This window comes from Haemaphysalis longicornis, unplaced genomic scaffold, assembly GCF_048455015.1.
Source record: "Haemaphysalis longicornis isolate Haplotype H1 unplaced genomic scaffold, Haemaphysalis longicornis Haplotype H1 scaffold_6, whole genome shotgun sequence".
Taxonomy (NCBI): Eukaryota; Metazoa; Arthropoda; class Arachnida; order Ixodida; family Ixodidae; genus Haemaphysalis; species Haemaphysalis longicornis.
Window position 1 is genome coordinate 56,495,527 of NW_027526407.1, and position 24,311 is coordinate 56,519,837.

The window sequence follows — 24,311 nt, forward strand, 5'->3', positions numbered from 1 at the left end:
CACAACTACAAAGAAAGAAAGATGCATTTATTCACAGACACCTATTTGTGTTGTCGTTGTACTTGATTGCTAGAGCGGATCTCAGCTTTGAAATTTCGTGTCACTACTCCTTTAAGCGGGTGCATTAGCCCTTCTCACGCCCGATTTCTGGCCAATCCCCCACGTGGGTATGTGCCATGTCAGCGGCCAGGCAGCGCGCGCCCATCTCCCCCCGTTGCCAAGGAAGACGACGAGATTCCTGGCCAATCCCCCACATGGGTATGTGCCATGTCAGCGGCCAGGCAGCGCGCGCCCATCTCCCCCCGTTGCCAAGGAAGACAAGGAGATTCCTGGCCAATCCCCCACGTGGGTATGTGCCATGTCAGCGGCCAGGCAGCGCGCGCCCATCTCCCCCCGTTGCCAAGGAAGACGAGGAGCGCGCGCACCCGCAGCTGTTGCTATGCGGACGGCGGCGGACGCTTCATGCTCGCTTAAGAAGTGCATTCGCACTTAAAAAGGAAAATGGGGAACGGGGGAAATATGATGATGATAATGAGAGGACACGCTCCGAAATTTGACTCTAAATTAATGCTTTCGCATTCAATGAATCATTAGAAGTGCCTAGGTGTCCTGGTAATTTCTTCTGATCTAACTTCCGAAATATTGTTGCAGATGTGATGAACATTCTCCATCATACTTATAGCACAGCCATTCCCGCTATGAATTCACTCCTGACGTAGCAATTAAGGCACTTTATTACCGTGCACCCGCTCATGTGCTCAATGGCATAGCTGAAACTGCGTATATAGGTCATGTGAAACAAGCCACCAAGTGCGAAGTGATCGAATGACACTGCCAACTGTCTCCGCTTGTACCGAAACTCAGAAGGACTTTTCCGTTCTTTCTGCCCTCCCTCCAAGAATCGAGGTTTTTATTCAACAAATTAGTAATGAATTAATTAGTTCTTTTATTATCGAGTACAATATATTACTACTAGCTAGTGGCTGGTGGGTATAAAGGCGGCTGGTACCCACTCAGCGGGATCGACTAGAGAAAGGAAACTCGAAAAGCAATAGCGGGACAAAATGTGGCAAGATGGACACATACATATGCAAATACAAAAAAAATAGAACAAATCCATGAAGAAAGTATGTCAAGAAAAGTAAATGCAACAGTAGAGGACAGGGGAGGGAAGAATATCGAGCAAGAAATTTGCAGTACGCAGCTGTATGAAGAAGACGAAATAGCGCCTTGCACGAGGCCGCGAGCGCATGGTCTGGCAGAGTTCGATTGGAACACACTTCCACTCCGGCTTCGCTGACGTGCCACTCTCTGCCCCTAGCAAACTTCATTCCGAACGGGAACGCAGGCGAGTGCAGTCTTCCACGAAGGCTTGGCGTCTCCTGCTGCTTCTCGTCTTCTCTGAATTCGCCCAGGCGTTCGTCGGAACATCCGATGTACCATACAGCCTGCTAAATGCCGTGAGCCTGGTGACTACGTACTGCGAGGATCGTTACTCTGCGTATTCGGGTAATCAGGGGCCACTGGTTTCGGTGGAACCCGCCTACGATATCTGCCCGTCAATGGATCGTCCTCCTCAAGCTCCAAAGATTCCACGCCCTCCCATCCCTGGCGGAACTCTGACGATTCGCAGTTTTTCGCCGTGGGCAGCGATTGCAGCGGTCGTCGTCCGTCAGAGCTCGATCCCGGATAAACTGCAGGACGAGCCTCGCGCTTCCACATCGCCCTTGGGAGGTAGTTACACCTCACCTATCCTACACGCGGACTCACCCAGGACGTCCTACCAGATAGAATCCCAGCGGGCCACCCGATCCAGAGGCCTCCAACGGCCGGACGACCCCGGTCAGGACGTCAGGGAGGGCGTCAGCGCCCTGGAGGCAGCAGAAGATCCCCCGGTCATCATGCCAGCAACTGCGTCCTCTGATCAGGAGAGTGGCCCGCAGCCAAACAACGCTTGCTATTCCAGCTACATCGTGCCATCCTCGGTGCGTCAGTGCGCTAGGTGGCCAAGCCAACAGTCCCTCGAGCAACACGGAATCTTCCACCTACCCAATCGCCACGGGGCAGGCGTAGCTGGCGGAATACAGACGTCCTCGGGCAAGGTCGGCGCCCGCAGAGAACTCGCTGTCTCGGCTCCCTCTGTTACACTCTTGGTCGGCACCGCCCGTGCCGCCCATTCCTCCTCTCAGTCGTCTGTCTTCTGTATGTCCTACGCGGCGGGAAATTCAACCGCGCCAGCACAAGCCTCAATAGCCGTCAACATTAGCAGCTCTAGGGTGGCCCCAGGCGCACGTGGAAGGCCGGCTAATTGCGCCACCACCGGTTTGCAGGGCCTCCCTTACAACAAAGAGCTGCTTGCCTCGACTTTCCACCCACCACATACAGCCCCGAGGAATGGCCGATCCTGAAATCGACGACCTCGTGACCTACCAATTCAATGCGAACATACGCGAGTTTGAATGGGATGTGGTGGGTTGTGTGCGTACGAGGCTGATTACGCAGGAGGTCTTGAGCGTGCTTGTTCACGTGGCCGCGAGTTGCCCACTGGCTGTCTTGGAAGGACATCCGGCGCCTCGGACACCGTATGTCCCATACGATGTGGGAAGTTTAAAGAACTGCCCACGTCGAACCAATTACCCATGTTAAGTAGTTGGAAAAGACAATACGCATAAAACGTTTACAAATAAATTGACCATTTATGTGAACGATGTAGTACCTCAATAATTCCACGCACATACGGATAACATGTTATGGCGTGTATTCAGCGCGAACTTGGGCAAAAGAAGACAAGAAATTGCGGCCGCTGGTTTAGCTATGGTTAACTCTAGTTGATAGCAAAAGCTTCACTGCCCTGGCTAGGCCCATTTTCGAGGTGTGGTCAAGGTGTGGCTTTACAGTCATTAGTAAATTTCCCGCGCACGTCTCCGTTCCCTTTGCCTATCTCTCGGCAGATGGGTTGCAAGCTGGGCTAGTTGGAAAGACATGGTCTTGGATGAAACCAACGCGAACGTAAACAAACACAAAGGAAGTGGAAGACAAGTTGTATCAACGTTCGTTTGAGAGGACATGGATTGTACTCTTGACGCCCTGCCATTTTTGCCCACGGAGATGACACCGTGTGGTGGTAGAGGTATACAGCTTTGCTGTAAGTCTAAAGTCCGAAGCATGAAGCGTTCTAGCGCGACGCGTTGGAAAACATGTTCCGGTGTTTCAGTACCGAAACTACATGACACTACGACGACATGAGACCCCGACAGCCTTAGCCCCTAAGGTACTTCGCCCATAAAAATGATTATGCAAGAGCAAAATCATTCAAATGTATATGTTTTACCCCCAATGTGGGTTTGGGTAAAGACACCATGCCTAGTATAGGAGAGTATATATACGCTGGTTGGGAGTGGCGGTAATAGTATATTCTTCCCCTGATTTCAATACTTGGAGCGTCGTTTTATATTCCTGTCACACTGTAGATCAGTAGAACGGACAATTGGGCTAGTTGGTAGCTGTTTATCTTGAAGTGGAAGCGCTCACAAAACAGGGATGAAAATAGAAAGAACATAGTAGAATGTAGAAAGAAAGCGCCGTGTCGTCTATGTTCTTTCTACTTTCGTCCCTGTTTTGTGAGCGCTTCCACCTTCAAGATGAACACTGTAGATCTAAGGAAATTTAGAGCACATGTTGTTTGGTCTAAATGTTTAGTTCGCCACTACACAAGAATACGGAATGACATTTGAGGCGAATGTCATTTAGCGGCTAAATGAGGTTGGGGAGCTCATTCTCCTCCGAACTGAATCGCTCCCCAAACGAGCCCTCCTTCATCACATTTCCCTATCCGCCTACCCCTCTCCGCTCTGCACACTTTGTGGCGCTAAATCCACAGTGCAACACCACATGTGGGCCTGCCCCTCTGACCCCCACCCCACCATAACTTCCCCTGACCACTGTATGCGGAGGCCCTGGGCCGCTCGGACGAAGACTCCCAGCGCCCACTGGTCACTCGAGCACAAGCCGCCATAACAGTCCCCGAGGCCAGTGGTGTCAATAAAAGCTTCTCTCTCTCTCTCTCTCTCTCTCTCTCTCTCTCTCTCTCTCTCTCTCTCATTCAGCGGCCTAATGAGTAGCCTCGACAGCAGTGGCGCGCCACTAGGCAAGAAAGTTTAGTTACAAACCACAGAATACCGTTTCTAAGAACTTTCAGTTAACTTACATTTCCCCTTGATATTGTTTTGAAAATAAGGACAAACATGTACTTACAAAAAAAGGGCTTATCTCCCCGCGAGGGGGACTCGAGTAAATGCGTCGCATAGGGGGTGGGTGTATTGCGTTAACGTTTAGTGTTCGGGGAGTTGGTGGTAGTGAATGCGTTGTATCAGCAGCTTCTTGACTTAGTTTGAGTCAAGGATATAAGGCGCGTTCGTAGCCTTTCATTCTGTGTCGGTTTTGTGGCGCAGTGGGAAGAGCACCATGTACCTCGCGTTCCGCCCACAGGTAGTGAATGCGTTGTATCAGCAGCTTCTTGACGTAGTTTGAATGAGTCAAGGATGTAAGGCGCGTTCGTAGCCTTCCATTCTGTGTCGGCTTTGTGGCGCAGTGGGTAGAGCACCATGTACCTTGCGTTGCGCCAGCAGGGTCGTGGGATCGAAACCAGGCGCCGGTAAGTTTTTTTTTTTATATAGTGTAGGGGGAGGGGTGCGGACCTGTTGTTGAGAGCGAGGAGGGTAGCGTGATGCGGAAGAGGAGGAGTGGGGGAGAGGGCGCACCTGCGCGCTGAGCTGTTGCGGACGCACGGCGGACGCTACATGTGAGTTAAAGAAATGCTCTGCATTTAAAAGAATAATCTCGTCCCCAATGCGCGCGCCTTTTAAAGCGTGGTTACAGCACGGTCGCCAAAGCGGACTTGTCTCGGCTTCTGATGTCTACCTATGTCACCTAAAACGGTGATTTTCCTTTTAGTCGAAAACGAAAATTAATTGTTTGTTTAAAAGAAATATTATGTATGAAAACATCCTAGACGGACTTCGACTATAGTTTTGCAAGTTTGCGAGCTTGCTAATTGTCACCGCTAATTACTATGAAATGACATTTGTTTCGCCCTGTTGACAGGCGAGTTCAAACCGAATGTAATCCACGTTGAATGACATTAGAATTGCCGCGTGACAGGGTTACGTTATGTGTTTTACGCTCATAGTTTCGGCACGCACTCATGCGGACGCAGAGGTGGGATGTAAGTTAAACCAACGGGCAGCGGAAAATAAATCATTGCGGAGTGAAAAAATATATGTACGCAAAACTATGGGGAAATTCGGAAACACATAAATGAAATACACTCAACATTTTGATGTGAATTTCGTAAGTGCCGCATCGTAACACGTGGGACCTAATCATTTCCGATGAAACATTGTCCGCGGGAAAATCAAATGTATTTGAAGCAAGTTTGGTTAAGCTCCCATGAACTGGGAAGCCAAGAATGCTGGACACGTGCTTCTCGTGGTCGTAGTGTGTTGAGGTCATCACGAACCTGATAACATTGCCTACGTCACGTGGGTACTGACGGTCATCATATTTATCATCATCGCTTTCACTGTGATCCATGCACCACCAACTAGTGACCTCTTGCATAGCAGCACAACCTTTTCCATTAGTCTATAGCGTAACAACTAGCACGCGGTCTAAGACGCATTATTACAAAAATCCGAAAAGAAGAAAGTGGATTCCGCGCACTGAGAAATGATTTCAAACACTAGTTTATTTTGCATGGAACGTAGTGTGCAATGTGACAAAGAGATATACAGTAACGCCAATTGCCAATATGGGGACCGAGAGGGATCCAGCCAGACAGCTATTTATTTTCACGAGTACAGCCAGAGCTCCTGGGGCCCTTGAATAGGGGCACCCTCGCTCCTCAAGAAGGGGACATAAATCTTCAAGCACTTATTCCTCCCCGTCGTCCTCTTCATCATCGCTGGATGGCACAGGAAGCCAGTACTTCGGGTCGGGAACATCGTGGGAGATCCAGGCAGCTGCAGCGCTGCGCGGGACGGCGAGGTCTGCCTCACGGTGCCACTGACCGGCCTCGATGTCGTACCGTTCCACGTTAGACACCGGGTCGATGTCATCAAAGCCCCCGGCGACGTAGATGCTTCCCTGGAACACCACAGCAGCGCAGTTGCACCTTGGAAACGCCATGTCCGCAAGGTCGGACCACTCGCCAGAGCGGACGTCCAGCTGCTCGGCCCAGCTGAGTGACTCGAAGCCATCAGAGCCGCCGACCACGTACACCACGTCATCATTCACGACGGCCTTTAGGCCTCTTCGCGGAGTGGACATGCCTTGCACCTGCGTCCAAGCGTTAGTGACTGGGTCGTAGCTCTCGACGCTGTTGAGGACCTGAGCACCCGTGAAGCCACCCAGGACGTAGACGCGTCCAGCCGCCGTCACGGCAGAGGCGTTGCTTCGGACTTCGTGCATGGAGGCAACGCGGTCCCACTGGTTGCGACTCGAGTCGTAGCGCTCGCAGGACGCAGTGCGGCGTGACCCGTCGAATCCTCCCATGGCGTATATATGTCCGTCGAGGACAGCTACGCTGACGTAGCACCGCGCCATGTTCATGTTGGCCTTGTCCGTCCACTTCTTCCGAGCCACGTCAAAGCAGACGACCGAGGAGTGGTAGTCGTGGCCGTCGAATCCGCCCACGAAGTAGACGAGCCCGCCGAGTACTGCCACGCCGTGGTGAGCCCTACGAGGCGTACGCGGATTGGCTAGGATCTTCCACCGACGGGAACGGTAGTTGTACGCGACGAGGTCGTTGGTCGCGCGGTCGGTCCAGCCACCGAACATGAAGAGGATGTCTTTGGGAACTCGCGGTCGGAGCCAGTGAAACGTGGACAGGCGATCACGGCCGTCCGCCGCTTCTCGAAACGACACCACTGCCTTGACCAGGCTCAAGAATTCGAGGGCGTCATTGTCAGCTCGTACCTCTGGGTCGTGTATGACTCTGCCGACGTCCGCGCTGCTGCAGGAAGAATACCTCGCCAACCGCAAAAGTTTGCTCAGATAGGTTCGCCTCTCCTGCGCGTCCCCAGCGATCCACTTAAGAATGGCCCATACGGTACCTTGGATCTCGTCACGAACCTGGAGTTCATCGTCGCTGAGTAAGCCGTGAAAGTGCTTGATCGTCAGCGACTGGAACTCCGGGCTCGCAGTCCATACCGTGTCAAAGTTTCGTAGTATGTAGCGGTAGGCTGTTCTCTCGAGAGCAGAGTATTTTCCGCTCACCGCCAACTGGTAGCTGCCGACGCAGTTCTCCACCCCCAGGTTCTCCTTGAGGACCTGGAGGCAGTAGTCTCGGATCTCCGCAATGCTCAGCGACTCGGCGACCTTGAGAACCTCGCCGACGTTGTGAGGACCGACGCGCTCACGCAGCGGGACACGGTAGGCGACGTCGAGGACGATCTCGAGCATTTCCAAGCTCAAGTCGCTCACGTAGACCTCGGCGACTGGCGGCCACTCAGTGCGCTGCTGCTTTCCTCCCCCCTGCTTGGAATGGGACGACTGGAACTTCGACTTGAGGGAGTTCGGTCCCTTGGTCTTGCGGGCGAAGAACGTGCCGCAGCCCGGGTATCTGGACTTGAGCACAAACCGGTGCGCCTGCGACTCCATACCGTCGCTCGTCCGGAACACGACGTCGCAGTGTTCCCGGACTCTCCTCATGGTGTTCAGCGTTGGTTCCAGGTGGGCCACGACGTCTGGCGGGTGCTTGGGCATCCGACGGGTGTCGCTAAAAAGCCGTCTCGCAGGTGTGGGCGCCGTTCCGGTTTCCTTGCTGGTGTCCGTTCCTTGAGCGTCACCGCCGGCGGCAGCGCTCATTGTTGAGGAGGCGAAAGAAAGAAATGAAAGGGTCGGCCGTCGGTTATCCTGCGAGCGGTCTGGTCACGCGACGCTGGAACGAGACCGCTACTGCGCGTGCAACGAGCTGCACGATCGACGTGCACGACGACGATGACGATAACGATGATGATGATTTATCTTGCTGAGTACACTCTTAAAAAAAGGTCTGCGCACTTACTAACAGAACAGTAACCAGTTACTTGTCCCAGTATTGACTAGGTGCTTAGTTGCTTTTACTAACTGGTCATGCATGACCTAGCAAAAAGCTACGCGTAACAATGTGGATCTGCTGAGTGCGACATGGACACATTAATCACGCACATATCACACGTGGACAATCAACAAATGAATTGAGCAAGAAAGCCAACGGGATGCACGGTGATAGCGAGTATTAGTTGCCTTAGAAATACGTATGATCTTTTTGCTTTTATAGCTAGCAGCGGAAAGTCCCCTGAGAGGGTCGGTGGGCTTGTCGCAAAAATCAAATATTTTAGCGATAATTTTAGAATTATGCATTTTAATGTGAGTCTATACAAGTCAGCATGTGGATTTGCAAAAAAACTTTTTAATCGTGATTTTGTGTGGAAACAGAGCCGTACTTATTATGTTCAATAATTCATAGAATTTGTTACTTGAGTGAATGTTAGTATCAAACCAGCAGCAGTTACTAAGTGCACGGTCTAGACTAGTAATGGTTCCACACTTAGTGGGAGGACCCACGTACCGTTCTGGAGGGTAGTAAACGCCGTAAGGAGTTAGTAAATACAGCCGTTACTACCCTTTTACGAGCTTTTTGTTAAGTGTGTAGCACATACCCAATAAGAGTACCAGCCGATTATTACCTTAAGGAAGAAAATTTTACCGGGCTAAGGGGCGCGCAGCCTGGGGGTAATTTATGTGCCGGGAGAAAGAAAAGTAGAAGGCAGTATAAATTGAACAGAAAAATTCGGGACATTTTTTCTGCTCATTCACAAGTTGCTGTACGAAGTATCGTGTTTGTGCATCCAAACGTGATTCGAATGTGTTTCGAAAAGGGAGAATGTGATTCGAAACGGGAGAAATTTAAGCATGCTTAATACGGACGTAGAAACTGGACGAGTTAGCAAAGTAAGGTTACCCTAAATGCCCTCTTTGCTTGCCGATGCGAACGCGGGTATGTGCCGGCCAGTGACGTCACAGCTTTACATTCGGGCATTGCCGGGATTGCTGCATTCGTAGTGCGTGGGAAAGTTGACGTAATATCCCTCTTAAAGGTACACTGAAGTGATTTGTAAACATTGCGGGATTACTAGCGCAAATTGTAGTCCGGAGTCCATAGGCCCTGTTTCGACCACTCTAAGTTCGTTTACGGTAATTTATTTAGTAGAAAAATCAATTCGAAAATGTTGTCCTCCTTTCTGCATCCTCGCCATTTTCTGTGGCGTTTTAGTGTGACGTCAGGAGAGCACGACTTGACGGTGCTTCTGCACGGCTCGCGGACCTTCCGACAGAGTCAGTCGGCCCAGCATTTAGTCCGCCGGCCGCCGACGGGTCGTCGCAATTCGTTCCCTCAGTTAATTATTGAGATATTCTCAGGCGATTATTGAAATATCGAGAATGCCCATCCAACGGTAACATCGGATGTCAAGCATGTTGTTTTACAGAACCGAAACCGAAACTTGTTTGAATTATACTCTTGGACATCGTCCAATCACGGTGCACCTCCTCCCGACGTCACAGCCTTAGTTGGTGCCACTGATCAGTGGCACCAACTAAGTGGCACGCCGCAGATCGCGCAAGGCAGTTTTTCTTCTTTCGGGCTTTATAAAATAATTACTGACTTATCAACCTGATAAACGACGAAAAGTGTGTTAATTTGAGCCAGTCTGCGCAGTGCAACAAAAACGGGAGCTTAACAAATTCACTTCAGTGTCCCTTTAAAGGAGCACTGACACCAATTTTCGGCGTTAATATTATTGCACAGTTCGCTTCCTTCACTCAACAGAATACCCAGGCTGAAATATGAGCGGCCTGCGACGCGAAGAACATAGTTCAATTGGATCTCATTTATCGCGCCGACGGAGCAGCGCGCGGAGCGGCACTCAGCAAATGGACATCAGCGTGACATCACTCCAAGAGAGGAAAAAGAAGTGACGCCACAGCGCTCGTCAAAAACTCGTGACGTCACTTCACGCGCGCGGCCCCACGAGCGGCGAGCGGGCGCAACACCCTCTCAAGCGGGCGCCGGTGACGTCCGCACAAAGCGGTGAGGTCAAACCGGGACTCTGTCATATGCGCCGTTCGGGATGAAGCGCGGGAATTTGAAACAAACGATTTTCAGGCCATTCAATGTAATTAACTATCGCGCGCTGAAGTATTTGAAGTGCTGTTTCAGGTTCGCCAGACCATTAAGAATCGATAAAAGCAACAAAAGTGTAACATGAAATTTTCGTGTCAGTGTCCCTTTAAGTGTTATTGTTTCTCGTGACATCGCACATACCCATGTGGGGGATGGTTCAAGAATCATGCCCCCATTGCACGTGCGTACATGCCCACAGAGTAACCTATGCCCACAGAAAGATATTGGCACTGGATCGATGAAGCAGCGAATTAGGTAATTTTAATGTTTTTGCCAACCAATAATTTTAAACAGCGCCAGACTCATCCGAAACTGAAATTCCCTGCTACCCTGTTCAGTTTCGACCCCTGCCCATCAAACATGCCCATAGTAGGACATGTCCGCATAGGATCGGTGAGGAGAGAGGGAGAGAGAGAAACCCAGAGAGGTTTGCCGACATGAGTTCGCCGGCATGCTACTCTGCAGGGAAAGGAGGAGAGGAAAGAAGGGAGCAGGTGTAGTTAAGAAGAGCAGTAGAAGAGAAAAATAAAAAAATACAGTCCTGCTTCAGGGCATTGAGTTAAAAGTTTCTTGAAATGACGGAAAGACGACAACGTCGTAGACACACCGATCTCCTGGAGAAAGTCTGATAGTACAGACGGAACTTTGCGCTGAGCACAGGTAGATGGGCCATCTTTTACGTAGCGTGGAGTTTTAAACAAATAAATAAGCTCAATCGATCGAATCAGTAATTTCGTTCCACAAATGATTTCAGTCAGTAATGACTTCAACTTCCTAATGCCGTCACCGACAAATTCTTTTACGTGCCGATCAGCCCCGTTCTATAATAGCTGCCCCTGTCATCAACCGGCCGCGCCGTCATGGCCACCCGCTGAGTACCAGAATATGCAGGCATGCATTATATGCTACGCGCCAGATTTTTCATTGTCGCTAGAGCAGAAAGGATATAAAAATAGTCACTGCTCTTCCGTGGCAGTGACTCCTGCCTCCGTCCCAGTTTCATCATCGCTTTAGTTTTTGCATTGCCTCGCCGAATGGTTCCACCTTGACTTCCTTTCCGGCCTACGCGGCGGCAGTCATCGATCGTCTGAAGGGAAACTGAAACGCTCCTCGAGGGGAATGAAGGGGTTCATTCTCCCGCCAGGAGGCCAGCACCAGAGCGGACCCCCCTCTTCCCACGCGCTATCCGCCGAGAGGCCAACGCTTCCGTCTGCTGTTGACGTTGCCTGGCAACAGTGGCGAAGCCCTGTCCCAAACTTTTTTTTTTTTTTCCCTTTCGCGTTGGGGTCACCTGCTGCATCCGACAGCTACGCTCGGTCGGCCGGGGCCCTAGTCCGATTTGAGCAGACGACAGTCCTAGCAGACGACGCGTGCCTGTTGCAACAGTTCCCTCAACTCGCTCTGGAGCCGATTACCGCCGCGTCTCGCAACTTCCTCTTTTCCTCTCTCTTTCTGTTTTTTTTTTGTTTTCGTTTTGTCGGCCATTTTTGCCACTGCGATGTCTGAAATGCGGACTCTCGGTCGGTTTCGCGTTACTTGCGTCGACCACGTTATCAAGCTTACGCCGTGCCTGCCGTCTTTCGAAACCGTCTGCTGCCACTTCAGTCGGCCTTTACTTTAAGAGACGGTAGCACGAGCACTGGTGTCTTTTCTCCTTCTTTCGACTCATTTGAATATAGACGTAACCGCACAGCCCAGCTGCTTTAGATACCTAAATACTCTATCCCAGCCCCCGTATAACTCTTGAGCAGTAATGTCGAAAGACTTCAAACCATGTCGCAAGACCTGCGCAGTTCTGGTTGTTTTGTTCTGCTATTTTCTGCAGTTATACGGCGCAACTTTGAGGCGCCGGCGGGTATTCGAACTAGACTTTTGACGTGGATAAAAAGCACAACACCGAAGATCCCCGGGGGAAAGCGGAAATCAGCCGTAGTTGTCGCAACATTCCAGAAATCTTCGGGTAAACTACGAATCCATCCTTCGGGTAAAACTACGAAACGCAACAAAAGACGTCAAGCTAACGGCATACAAAGCATTTATTCGCCCTGTATTAGAGTACGCCGGCGTAGTTTGGCGTCCCCATCAGGAAGGTCTAAAAGCTGAAGTTGAGAGAATTCAAAGACTCGCCGCCAGATTCATATGCTCAAAATACAAAAAAACTGACTCTGTTACCGACATGCTCAACGCATGCAATCTGGAGTTGTTAGCAACTAGGCGGCAAAGGAACAGGATAAAATTATTATTTCAGGTTCTGCAAAGCCATATCAACATTGATAAAAACTTGTACATACGAGAACCTGGCAGACATAGCAAGAAATTAAACCATAATGCAGCAATCCGACCTTATACCGCCCGCACGACCGTCTTTCGTTATTCGTTTTTCCCCGATGCCATAGAAAACTGGAATAGCCTGCCTGCACAAAGTGCTGAATGTACCGATGTTAAAGCGTTCGAAACTTTTCTTGACACTTATGTTCCTTGAAGTCACGTCCCTTGAAACTTATTCGATGTTCTAGGTTCCTTGGCAGCTATTGCATGCTCTTCTTATTTGATAATATCGATAGTGTTCGATGGTCTCTGTGTGCTTTTGACTTTGTTTCTTTTCGTTACTTGAAAGCCAATTGATGTAATCTTTGCGTCTGATGTATTCCCTCCCTGTAATAACCCTCAAGTGAGGGTTGACAGGATGTTTAAATAAATAAATAAATCTTGTTTCGTTACGGCACTTCGGATTTTCGGACTACTTCATGGAGTTTTTGGTCTGTCGGTTTATCTCCGGCCACTAGGTGTGTCAAGATCTGTCTGACCGCTTTCCCGCGTTAGGGCGTGAGACCTTCACACCGAAGATGGACTGGTGAGAGAGAGAGAGAGAGAGAGAGAGAGAGAGAGAGAGAGAGAGAGAGAGAGAGAGAGAGAGAGAGAGAGAGAGAGAGAGAGAGAGAGAGAGAGAGAGGGGGGGACTTTCAAATTGAGGAGGGTGGAAGGTGGTGGGAGGGGCTGGAAGGAAAAAACGAAAGGGTGGTCAGGGAGGTGGATAGGGTGGCAGGGTAAGGGGAGGGTACGGACGGAGTGCTCGCTCACGGCACTAGCCTCACTCCTGCTCATTTAAACTTGAAAAGTCAAGTTAAGTACGGCAAAGTCATGTTAAGTACGGACTAAATATGCACGTTAGATGACACGTGATGCATATGAGAGCACTTGTGAGCGCTCACTCAATAAGTACTATGAGCTCCTGAGTTCTTCCGAGTACGGAATCTTGTATATACAATTTACAATGTGCTCGCGAGTGTATGCGAATTTTATGCCTACGTATAATCTCCTGGCGTTCGCATCAGATGGCAGGTCAGGGGCCTTAATATTAAGGCTTCGTTCCAATTCGACAACAAAACCTTCGTACCGCGCAGGATAAATTGGCGGTAGTTGTGGATCCGGGATGTCAGCATGGCGACATAGCCTTGGGCCTAGTTGAACACATAAGCCCACAACAAGCGTTGTACAGTCGTCGACCAATCTTTCGAGGCCGAAATAGCGTCCGGAAAATCGGGCAGTCCGAAAAAACGAATTCACGTGAAGAGAAGCCACTTTATTTACCGAGCGGATTGAAAAACTGGTCAACCTGTTTCTGCGAAGGGCTACGTTGCTATACCAATAGGTCAGCTTGCACGTCAGCGAGGGTGCCGTTCTCGCTATAAACAGCTTGCAGAAAGCACGATCACGGCTCGCGTTAGTTCAGAACTAGTTGGCAGCACTGTCACCGGCTATCGAGGCTGTATGCGTTGTATGCGAGATATCAGCTGGCGATACGCATGCAACGCGGGTTCGAGGCTGCAGAAAAACAAAATGGCAGCGATGTTGTTCGCTCGCGTTTTAGGCAGCTTTTGACTCGCGATCGAAGGAAAAGGTCCGGGAAATCAAACGAGAAGGATTTCAAACGTCCGAAGTTTTGGTCGGCCCAAAAAGCCGTGGAACGAATAATGGTAGGAGTAACACTCAGGGATAGGAAACGAGCTGTCTGGGTCAGAGAACAAACTATAGAGAAGAAGATATCATAGTTCAAAAAAAGGAAAAAGAAATGGACTTGTGCTGGCCATGTAGTGAGACGAACCGATAACCGGTGGACAATTAGAGAACAAGTTGGCAGCACTGTCACTGGCTGTCAAGGCTGTATGCGCTGTATGCGAGACCAGCTGGCGATACACATGCAACGCGGGTTCGAGGCTACAGAAAAGCAAAATGGCAGCGATGTTGCTCGCTCGCGTTTTCGGCAGCTTTTGACTCGCGATCGAAGGAAAAGGTCCGGGAAATCAAACGAGAAGGATTTAAAACGTCCGAAGTTTTGGTCGGCCCAAAAAGCCGTGGAACGTATACCACTCAAGGATATAAGAAACGAGCTATATACCTGGGTCAGAGAACAAACTAGAGATGAAGATATCATAGTTCAAAAAAGGAAAAAGAAATGGACTTGGGCTGGCCGTGTAGTGAGACGAACCGATAACCGGTGGACAATTAGGGTAACAGAGTGGTGGATATCAAGAGATGGGTCTCGAAGAAGGGGAACTCCATTAACCCGATGAGGGGGAGTGAAATAAAAGAAATTCGGGGGCAAACTATGTACTCCAGCAGCGCAGAACAAGAGCGGTTGAAGGTCAGTGGTACCGAAGTAGCATAAGTAGCATACTTCGTCCTGCAGTGGACAGAAGTACCATAAAGTCCCGAAAGAACGCCCACCCAAACTACAGAGATATAGTCAAAAATACGGGGTGGGCGAATTTTCGAGTCAGGTGCGAAAAACCCCCAAAAGTGGCCGCGCCGCCAACCACAACTGCGAAGATATCAAGTAAAAAAGCCGCGGACAGGTTGTGTCTCTTTCGTTCGATATCGACACACCGAAGGTGTTCGCGGCAGCGGGGCGTTTTCGCGGAGAGAGTACCGCGGGTTTTCGAAGGCGTCGAAGATAACGCGATTTTAGGGGGCGGGCAATCTTTGGGGCCTTTTAGTAAATTGAAGATTTCACCCATGAAGGGGGTGGGTGATGTTTCGGGGGACGGCGTTTTCTCGGAACTTTACGAAAGGCTGCTGCTGCTGCTGCTGCTGCTGCTGCTGCTGCTGCTGATGATGATGATGATGCTACACACTGACTCTATGGAGCGCTTTACGGAGCCATGGCGGAGTCCGGATATTCAGGCAGGCCCGGATAACAGGGCGACCGAAAAAATTAGCAGTGGCTTAGCTTGGCTATGCCAGGATATACGTAGCGTGAGCTAAGGTTCAGCTGGTTATAGCTTTCCTGCTTGTCTAGGATTATCTGATTATCATGCTTACCGCTGTTAAAACGATTTCCAATCCAATCCAGTTAGGTACAGTCCAGTTCTGTCCAGTCACTGCTCCTCGCGCATGCGCAGCACGGCTCTCAAGGAGCCACGCGAAACGGCTATCAAGCGGCTCCAGCGCAGCGTCAGACTTGGCTACTGCGCAACGGAGGCGCACAGCTGGGCACGCGCCGGCGACAGTGCGTCTGCCGCGGCTACGACGTCACTTTTATGGAATGCGCAGACCGGCGAATGTGCAGACCCAATGCAATTGGATTGAATTGTCCGACCCAATACAATCCAATGTAATCCAAATCCAATACAATCCAATGCTCCTCACGCTTGCGCAGCACGGGTCTTCAAGGTCCACGCGAAACTGCCCAACTTCGGCCAGTGTAGCTTACGGTACAAAATCATTCGTCGCAGCACCCGCGTCTGGCGCTGTGAATCGTTCCCCCGGAGGCGCCAAAATCGATGCCAGCGGGTTCCCGCAACAGGTGGTCCGCGGGCGGCTGTTGCGCACAGCGCCGGCAATGCTCTGGACTGTGCGCGTGACGCGGGCGATAAACTCTACTAATGCTAATTAGCATGTTTCTTAAGGGAATCAATCTGTGTGTCGCTCGAAGCACTGTGCGCCGCTATTGATATTAAGTATAGTCTGCTGTAACTTGCAGCACGCACTGCTGACAACAACAACACCACAACTGACGTGTGTACTGCAATTTTTCCCAGCTGAATGAGTTCATTTTTTATGAAAGACAAATTTATTTATAGACAGAACGCAACGTACAGTTCTGCCGGCGCCCGATATGCCTCTTATACCCTATCGGGACACTAATTACCTCAGCTGTTCTCAGATGAGGGCCCATAAAGGCATTTCAGGGGGTCCGCGAATCCCTTTTTTAAACCCCCGCTTTCTCCCCAAATATTTTCTCCTTTTCACCAAACCTAGCCTTTGGTTTTTAATTGATAGATTGTAATACTATCCTCTCAGTAACAAGGTTATTATCTGTGTCATGTAACCAAAACAGGTTATCCTCTTACTTGAATTAAGTTTAGCGGTGCTCTTAGCAGCGCCTTAAACTAAATTTCGTTCGTTAACGGTGGTTGCCGTCCTACGCTATTGTACACCCGTCTTTTCTGCTTTTCATTAATAGCCATTCCAATCTTTTTTTAGTCACCACTACAGCGTTGCCGTTCATTTTTTATGCACCACCTGTCAACCCTAAGGCTTCGGCAAGGCAGAAAAAAAAAAGTAGCTTGCATTATGTCAGTTCCAAAGACATACACTGACATCTTGTTCCATTATCGCCGGGAACGCCTCCTTTACCCTCCTCCCCCCCCCCCCATCGCCCAATACACAAGGCTCTCGAATCTTGCTTCGAATCCAAACACAGACTTACTACAACATGGCAATTTTACATCACATTTCACCGACGGTTTTTCCCTACAACTGCACAACATGCAATACATCAAACACCACCTATCACCTCGTATGGGAGTGCGTCAAACATCCCAACCCAATTCCATCACCTACATTGGAGCAGTGGGAGCACAGGCTGACCAGCTTCCAGCTCGAGGATCAGGAGTACCTGATCTCCCGGGCGAGGGCTGCTGGGGGGCCTGAAGGCGGCCTGGACTGAGGCCACCACCCACTCTCCTTTCGCCCTCCCCTTCCCCTTAAAAAAATAAATGTCATTCCTTCTTTGCGTTATGTCACGAACGTATAACTTTCTCGTGCAGCACGTGTTTGAAAGTCGGCTTCGTGCGCAACATAACAACTGTGTGGGAAAGCCAGACACACAAAAGGCAGGGACGAATAATAGCTTTATGAACGGCTTCTGCTGCAAGAGCCCATTTTAAAGTGAAGCCTTCTATGCCGCACTGATGGCAACGTTGGCCAAAGTTCTCCTCAGGAAAGCCAACTTTCTCTGATAATGATGATGATGATCGGGGGTGGAGGGATGATGATGATGATGAAAAACTTTTATTTAGTATCAATGGGTTTTTTAAAACCCTTGCTAGGAGTCGGGCAATATGGCTTGAGACCTGGCGGCTGCCTGAGCCTGATTGATGATTTTCCGTCGGGCTTCTAGGTCTGAGCTGAGCATCAGAGCCTCCCATGTGTATATGGTGTGTGTGCCGTCGGATATCTGTGGGCACGTCCATATAATGTGGACCATGCTTGCCAGGCTTTCGCAATGTTGGCATTTGGGTTCAAATTGACCTGGGCAGAGTTTACTAAACAGTAGCGGATTTGGGTATAGGGTCCAACCTGTAACTTTCGCCAGATTGCCTCTTCCTTCTCGCTGAGTTTTCGGTCTGCGTCCGGGTATTCTTTTCTTGTTAACCTGTGTATTGAGTTATTTTTCCGTAGGTGAACATCCTATATTTTGCAGACAATATGTGTCCTGTGGAAGGAGGGGCGTCTGAGCCTGCCTGAAAGTGAGTCCTCGGGAAAATCATGGTCAAAGGCCAACGTCTCCAAAGTCGAAATTCAAAGTCCAAAATCCTGATCGTTGCTCCCAGAACGCACTGCAGGAAAGCCAACTTACGCGAGCGCCTCAAGCCAAAAGGCTTTTAAATGCAGAGCATTTCTTTAACTCACGATGTCACCCGTTCTAGTTGTCCATCGTAGTCCGCACCCCTCCCCCTACACTATATAAAAAAAAACGATACTTACCGGCGCCTGGTTTCGATCCCACGACCCTGCGGGCGGAACGCAAGGTACACGGTGCTCTACCCACTGCGCCACAAAGCCGACACAGAGTGGAGGGCTACGAACGCGCCTTATATCCTTGACTCATTCAAACTACGTCAAGAAGCTGCTGATACAACGCATTCACTACCTGTGGGCTGAACGCGAGGTACATGGTGCTCTTCCCACTGCGCCACAATAATCATACCCACCTGTTAATAAATGATGTCACGTGACCACGTAATTACGTCTCCTCATTTAATTACAATACAACAACCAACAGCAACAAGTGCAACAACATTAACGTAACGCAAACTACTTAACGTCGTGCGCCCCCGGAAATGCTCTGCATTTGTCGTGCCCCTCGCGAGGGGGATGTTTAGTTTCCTGCCGCAGCAAGAACCAGGCGGCCTCCTGCGCAGTTTGTGGCGCATACCCACTTGGGGGATTGGCCAGGATCTTTCATTGTATGCTGACGACATAGCAGTCATCTGCAGTGACAAAGAAAGTGTCAGCAGAGCGGTCAAACAAGCATCACGGTTCTGCGAACTTACGGCAAGTGCGATAAATTGGAACAAATTTTTTCAAGCGCACAGGTGTGCTTACAATGCAGAGCTAAATTTCGCAAGCGAGGCTTCTTACGGCACGACAGCGGATGTTTGCGAGCCTGCCTAGCGGAGCGCAGATACAACAGCGATGTAGCTGTACAACTGCAGCGCATCAGCGAACAAAAAGTTAGAAAGAAATTAGCAGTGCGCGGCCGACAAAACGCGCCACGACATTCCACCACGGAGCGAACGCGTTATGGCGCCAAAAGAAACAGACGCTTTCCAAATGTCACGCCAAAACGCCACAACAAAGAAAACTTTTTTACACGACGACGCAGACGGCAGCTCGCATTGTTACAAACATAGCATACGTGTCGCAGGCATTGCACGACGGCGCTTCTTTTACACGCGTCGCAAACAAAGCGTCCTTTTTTCCCGTGCTCGGAACAGACCCTGGGTCCCTGAGGGCGCATTATGCAGCCGATGTCAATCCGACTACGCCACTCCGACACGGTCGACTCAGGTTTCAAGGGTGAAAGCTTCGCTTTTTAACCATCCTTCTCTTACAGGAGCCATGAAGAGAAAATACAACTTCGTTTAATTTGAAAGAACTAGGATTCAGTATCTCACTCAGCTCCATCACAGCCACAAAAGATGCTTTTTTAACGGAAAAAAAGCAAGACGTATTTAAAAACTTCCAAATTTCGCGCCACAGTGACGTGTTATGAGCAAGAATGACGTCATACGGGCCAACAATAAAACGTAATTTTGAGGGCGTTAACTGCACGTTAGCATTCAAGTGATGCGGTCAAATGGGACTAGAGGCCCCATTACAGACGTCCAGTCATGTGTCGTCGCGACAGGTCAGTTAGGCGGCCGCCAATCGCACAAACAGGGTTCCGTGACGTCATAGAAAAGTTGCGGGAAATTGGCTAGGGGGTCGCGACTGCGTCACACGTTTCCGTTCATATCTCCGTTATTTGTTCGAAGATTGCGATAATAAGATAATAAGAAGATTGCGACAGTAAGACGTAAAGTAGAAGAATTCAGGATCGCGCTGCAGAACCGATATTCCGCCCTTAACAAGGAAGCCGAGCTTACGACACAGGAAGCCAGCGACAACCTTACACGCATTATCACGGAGTGTGCAGTAGAAGTCGGGGGCACTATGGCTAGACAGGATACTGGTAAACTTTCACAGGAGACGAAAGATCTAATCAGGAAACGGCAAACCATGAGAATCTCTACCGCAGCTGACAGAATAGAACTAGCCGAGCTCTTGAAGTTAATCAATAAGCTTAAGACAGCTGACATACGGAAGTATAATATGGAGAGGATCGAATACGCTGTAAAGAACGGAGGTAGCCTGAAAGCAGTGAAGAGACGTCTTGGCGTAGGGAAAAATCAGATGTATGCACTTAAGGATAAGCAAGGCATGTCATCACAAATAGGGATAAAATAGTCACAGTGGCCGAGGAGTTCTATAGGGATCTGTACAGTAGCCGGGACATACAGGATAATGCCGAACGAGACAGTAATTCAGAGGAGATAGACATCCCACCAGTAACGACCGATGAAGTAAGGAAGGCTTTCAAAGAAATGAAAGGGGGCAAAGCACCTGGTGAGGATCAGATAACAGCAGACCTCTTGAAGGATGGCGGAGAAATTGTACTTGAAAAACTGGCAAACCTGTATACGCAATGCCTAATGACCGCAATGGTACCGGAATCTTGGAAGAACGCGAACATCATCCTAATCCATAAGAAAGGCGACATGAAGGGCTTGAAAAATTACAGGCCGATCAGCTTACTGTCAGTCGTCTACAAGGTATTTACCAAGGTAATCGCTAACCGAATCTCTGCAACCTTAGATTTCAGTCAACCTAAAGAACAAGCAGGGTTCCGTAAAGGTTATTCAACAATGGACCATATTCACACGATCAATCAGGTGATAGAGAAGTGCGCTGAGTATTCTGACCCCTATATATAGCCTTCGTAGATTATGAGAAAGCATTTGACTCGGTCGAAACCCTAGCAGTCATTCAGGCATTACGGAACCAGGGGGTAGAGGAGCATTATGTAAGAATACTAGAGGATATCTACAATGGGTCCACAGCTACCATCATCCTCCATAAGGAGAGCAGTAAAATACCTATAAGGAAGGGTGTCAGACAAGGAGACACAATCTCTCCAATGTTATTCACAGCATGTTTAGAAGAAGTATTCAGAACGTTGGATTGGGAACAGGTGGGAGTAAGGGTTAATGGAGAATACCCCAGTAACCTCAGATTTGCTGATGACGTTGCCTTGCTAAGTAACTCGGGGGACGAATTGCAAAGCATGCTTTCCGCACTGGGCGAACAGAGTAGAACCGTGGGCCTGAAAATTAATATGCAGAAAACTAAAGTAATGATCAATAACCTCGGGACGGCACAGCAGTTTGAGATAGGTGGCGAGGCAGTGGAAGTGGTAAGCGAATATATCTATTTAGGCCAAGTTGTGACCCCAGATCCCAACCATGAGGCAGAGATAATTAGAAGGATCAGAATGGGGTGGGGTGCATATGGCAGACATTCTCAGATAATGAATAGCAGCCTACCATTGTCGCTGAAGAAGAAAGTGTATGACAGCTGCATCTTACCGGTACTCACCTACGGGGCAGAAAATTGGAGGCTCACTAAGAGGGTTCGACTTAAATTGAGAACGACTCAGCGGGCAATGGAGCGGAAAATGATAGGTGTAACCTTAAGGGACAAGAGGAGAGCAGAGTGGGTCAGGGAGCAAACTGGTGTTAAAGACATGTTAGTAGAAATTAAGAAGAAGAAATGGACGTGGGCAGGGCATGTAATGCGAAGGCAAGATAACCGCTGGTCATTAAGGGTAACAGAGTGGATCCCTAGAGAAGGCAAGCGTTGTAGGGGGCAGCCGAAAGTTAGATGGGCAGATGAGATCAAGAAGTTTGCGGGGATAAATTGGCCACAGTTGGCACAGGACCGAGATAATTGGAGAATAATGGGAGAGGCCTTTGCCCTGCAGTGGGCGTAGATAGGCTGGTGGTGATGATGATGATGATGATGATCATTGTTATCGGGACTAAGCAGTCTTTCTAATAAACCCAACTTGCATTTTGTCTTCATGGCTCCTTTAAGAAATGGGTTTTGATTTTTTTCGCGATGGGTCAACATGTTTTATGGTGGTGTCCCCCACCCCTTTTGCAGTCTAAAAAGGGGTTCCCCTCACACTCATGGTCGAGAACAAATGCTTTACCGCACTGAACACTTTTTCCGGGCACTGCCTTAGTTCAGGTTCAGGGAACCACATCGTTTGCTCAATAAAGTTTAAAGTTTGCTCCTCCCCCTCTTCTGCTGACGTCACAGCATGCTCGTCCGGGATCGCCTTTTCGTAAAACATGCGGAAAATCGAAACCGAAACCGGCTCGGTGAAATCGTCTGCACACGAGGTCTTCTTCCGCCATTGCAGTGGAAAAGATTTCGCGCTCGCTCGCCCGCTTTATCGCAGCGCCCAGTGGTTTTGCGTGTCTGTGTAGTGACGTTTTCCGTTCCCTTGTACGCACTTTCGTTATCTTTCAGTCGACGGAGAACCTCGGCTGAGGTCGCCGCCAACTGCTGATGATGGATTAACGACTGGCAGTTATAAAGACGGCGGCATGCTGGGTCCGTGGCCTTCCCCGGCATCGCGATAACCGAGCAGATATGATAAAGAAGGAGTAGGGGAGCCGCGCCTTCCTTCGCAAGCGAAACAAGGAACCTCGACAGTCGGGGGACACCCTTTTCGATCTGAACTCGCGCTAACGTGTCTGGCGTTATTTAATTAGACGTTTCGCGCCTTTTCTGTTGTGCTATGATATGTATTTTTTACATTAATTACCATCCGTGCATTGACATCGGCCATCGTCGGAGGGGAGATGGAGTGAGGGTGAGGGTAGTTGGATTAAATGTGGTCATGTATGCCGGCGTCTTTACGAGCTTGTGACACACTAGGACCAAAAAACAACAGACTGCAAGGGGTGCCCCTAAATGTTCCGTCCTATCACCGACGTTATTTAATATCGTCATGGTGTCGACCTTCCCCCACGCCTGGCCGAAATAAAAAGAAACTTGCGCTTCGCGTCTTTTCTGTGCGCCCTTCGTAGCGTTACAGAGTTCATTTAAGTTTGGCACGCTAAAGGCAGCAATCATGCGCGGGGATACTCTATATGTAGGGAAAAAGTTAGAGAATCAGAGGCAGACCAAGTGTTTCTGTTGTCTCACTAGAATGTCAGGTGTGCATGCCCAGAAGTGCGAAAACAAGCTATACGAATCCAGACAAGAAGCATGGATTGCCGACCTGAAGGAAGTTGAAGCTTTAAAAACACATCAAGGAGAAAGGGCAGAAGCGCAAACGAAGATGCTTGCTTATGGTACCTGCTTTCTCATAGGAAAAAGAAAAAAAAATCGGGAAAACAGGAGAGGGAGGGAGGGAGGGAGGGAGGGAGATGTACTGCGAAAAGCAATGGATGTGAGTCCTCATGTCCAAGTCCCCTTGAGCCCGAATTCCAGCCTCAACAGCCCCCAACACCAGCAGGCACTGATCATTAAAGTCGGAGCTGGTCAGAGCTCTCTCACAAAGTTCGTAAGACGAATGCGAGGAATTGCGCGAATGTAGTGGGGCGTGGGCGCAGTCGCCTATCATATGAAAGAGCGTCTTGGGGGCTTCGCAGACGCGGCATGACGGGGGATATACAGTGGGGTGCAGTAGATGGCATTTAGTGGGATAGGAGAAGGGAAGAACTGAAGGGCACAAGACGCAGGTCTTTAAGGCCGTACCAGCACACACTCTGCATATTGCACAACTCTTTCGCCGTGGTACCTTACCGAGGTTGTGTAGATGTTCTTTTGCTGGTTTAAAACGGGTACACCGGAGGTCGACGGCCTAACGTTCACAACTAACCCCAATAAAGCCGGTAGATGCGCACTTTTTACGTCACGAACACGGTTATGATGTCGCCTACATAGGAATTCCCTCTCAAACAGCCTATGGCAATGTTCTGTTTCTATGTCACAGACACGTATTAGCCCGTAGGTGGTGAGTTGTGGAAAAAATGAAGCCCAGTTTTTCAGGAAATGGCCCGAAAAACCAGCTGTCAGTGGTACCATTGACAACAAAAAAATCATGAACAAAAATTAGCCTATCTATACTGACATGTGTTTTTATGCGTTTCTGTCCCGAGGTGAACCGACCTCAACGACGTTCAGATATGCAACTATGCGCCTGTTTGTGATTAGCAGCTGTTGTGTTTCTGAATGCCCGGCTCTATAATAGATCAGCATCTAATCATGTTCGTTAAATGCTACAGTTTACATTTTTAAATGAAAGACAATGGCTATATCAGAAGGAATGATAGTAATTTTTATTTGTGGTTTCGAACCCATATAAAGTTTCTTCATAAGAATGTCATAATCATTATAGTCACATCATCATCATCACCACCATCATCATCATATCATCATATCATCCCCACTATCAGCATAA

General features: G+C 49.4%; 1 protein-coding gene across 1 annotated transcript; it reads right to left on the bottom strand.

The window, feature by feature from the left end:
* Positions 1–5,141: 5,141 nt before the first annotated feature.
* On the bottom strand, positions 5,142–7,863 carry LOC144141576 (kelch-like protein 10). The gene has a single exon (XM_077673117.1). The coding sequence runs from the start codon at positions 7,762–7,764 to the stop codon at positions 5,932–5,934; it is 1,833 nt and encodes a 610-aa protein (XP_077529243.1). The 5' UTR covers positions 7,765–7,863; the 3' UTR covers positions 5,142–5,931.
* Between the last annotated feature and the right edge of the window lie 16,448 nt (positions 7,864–24,311).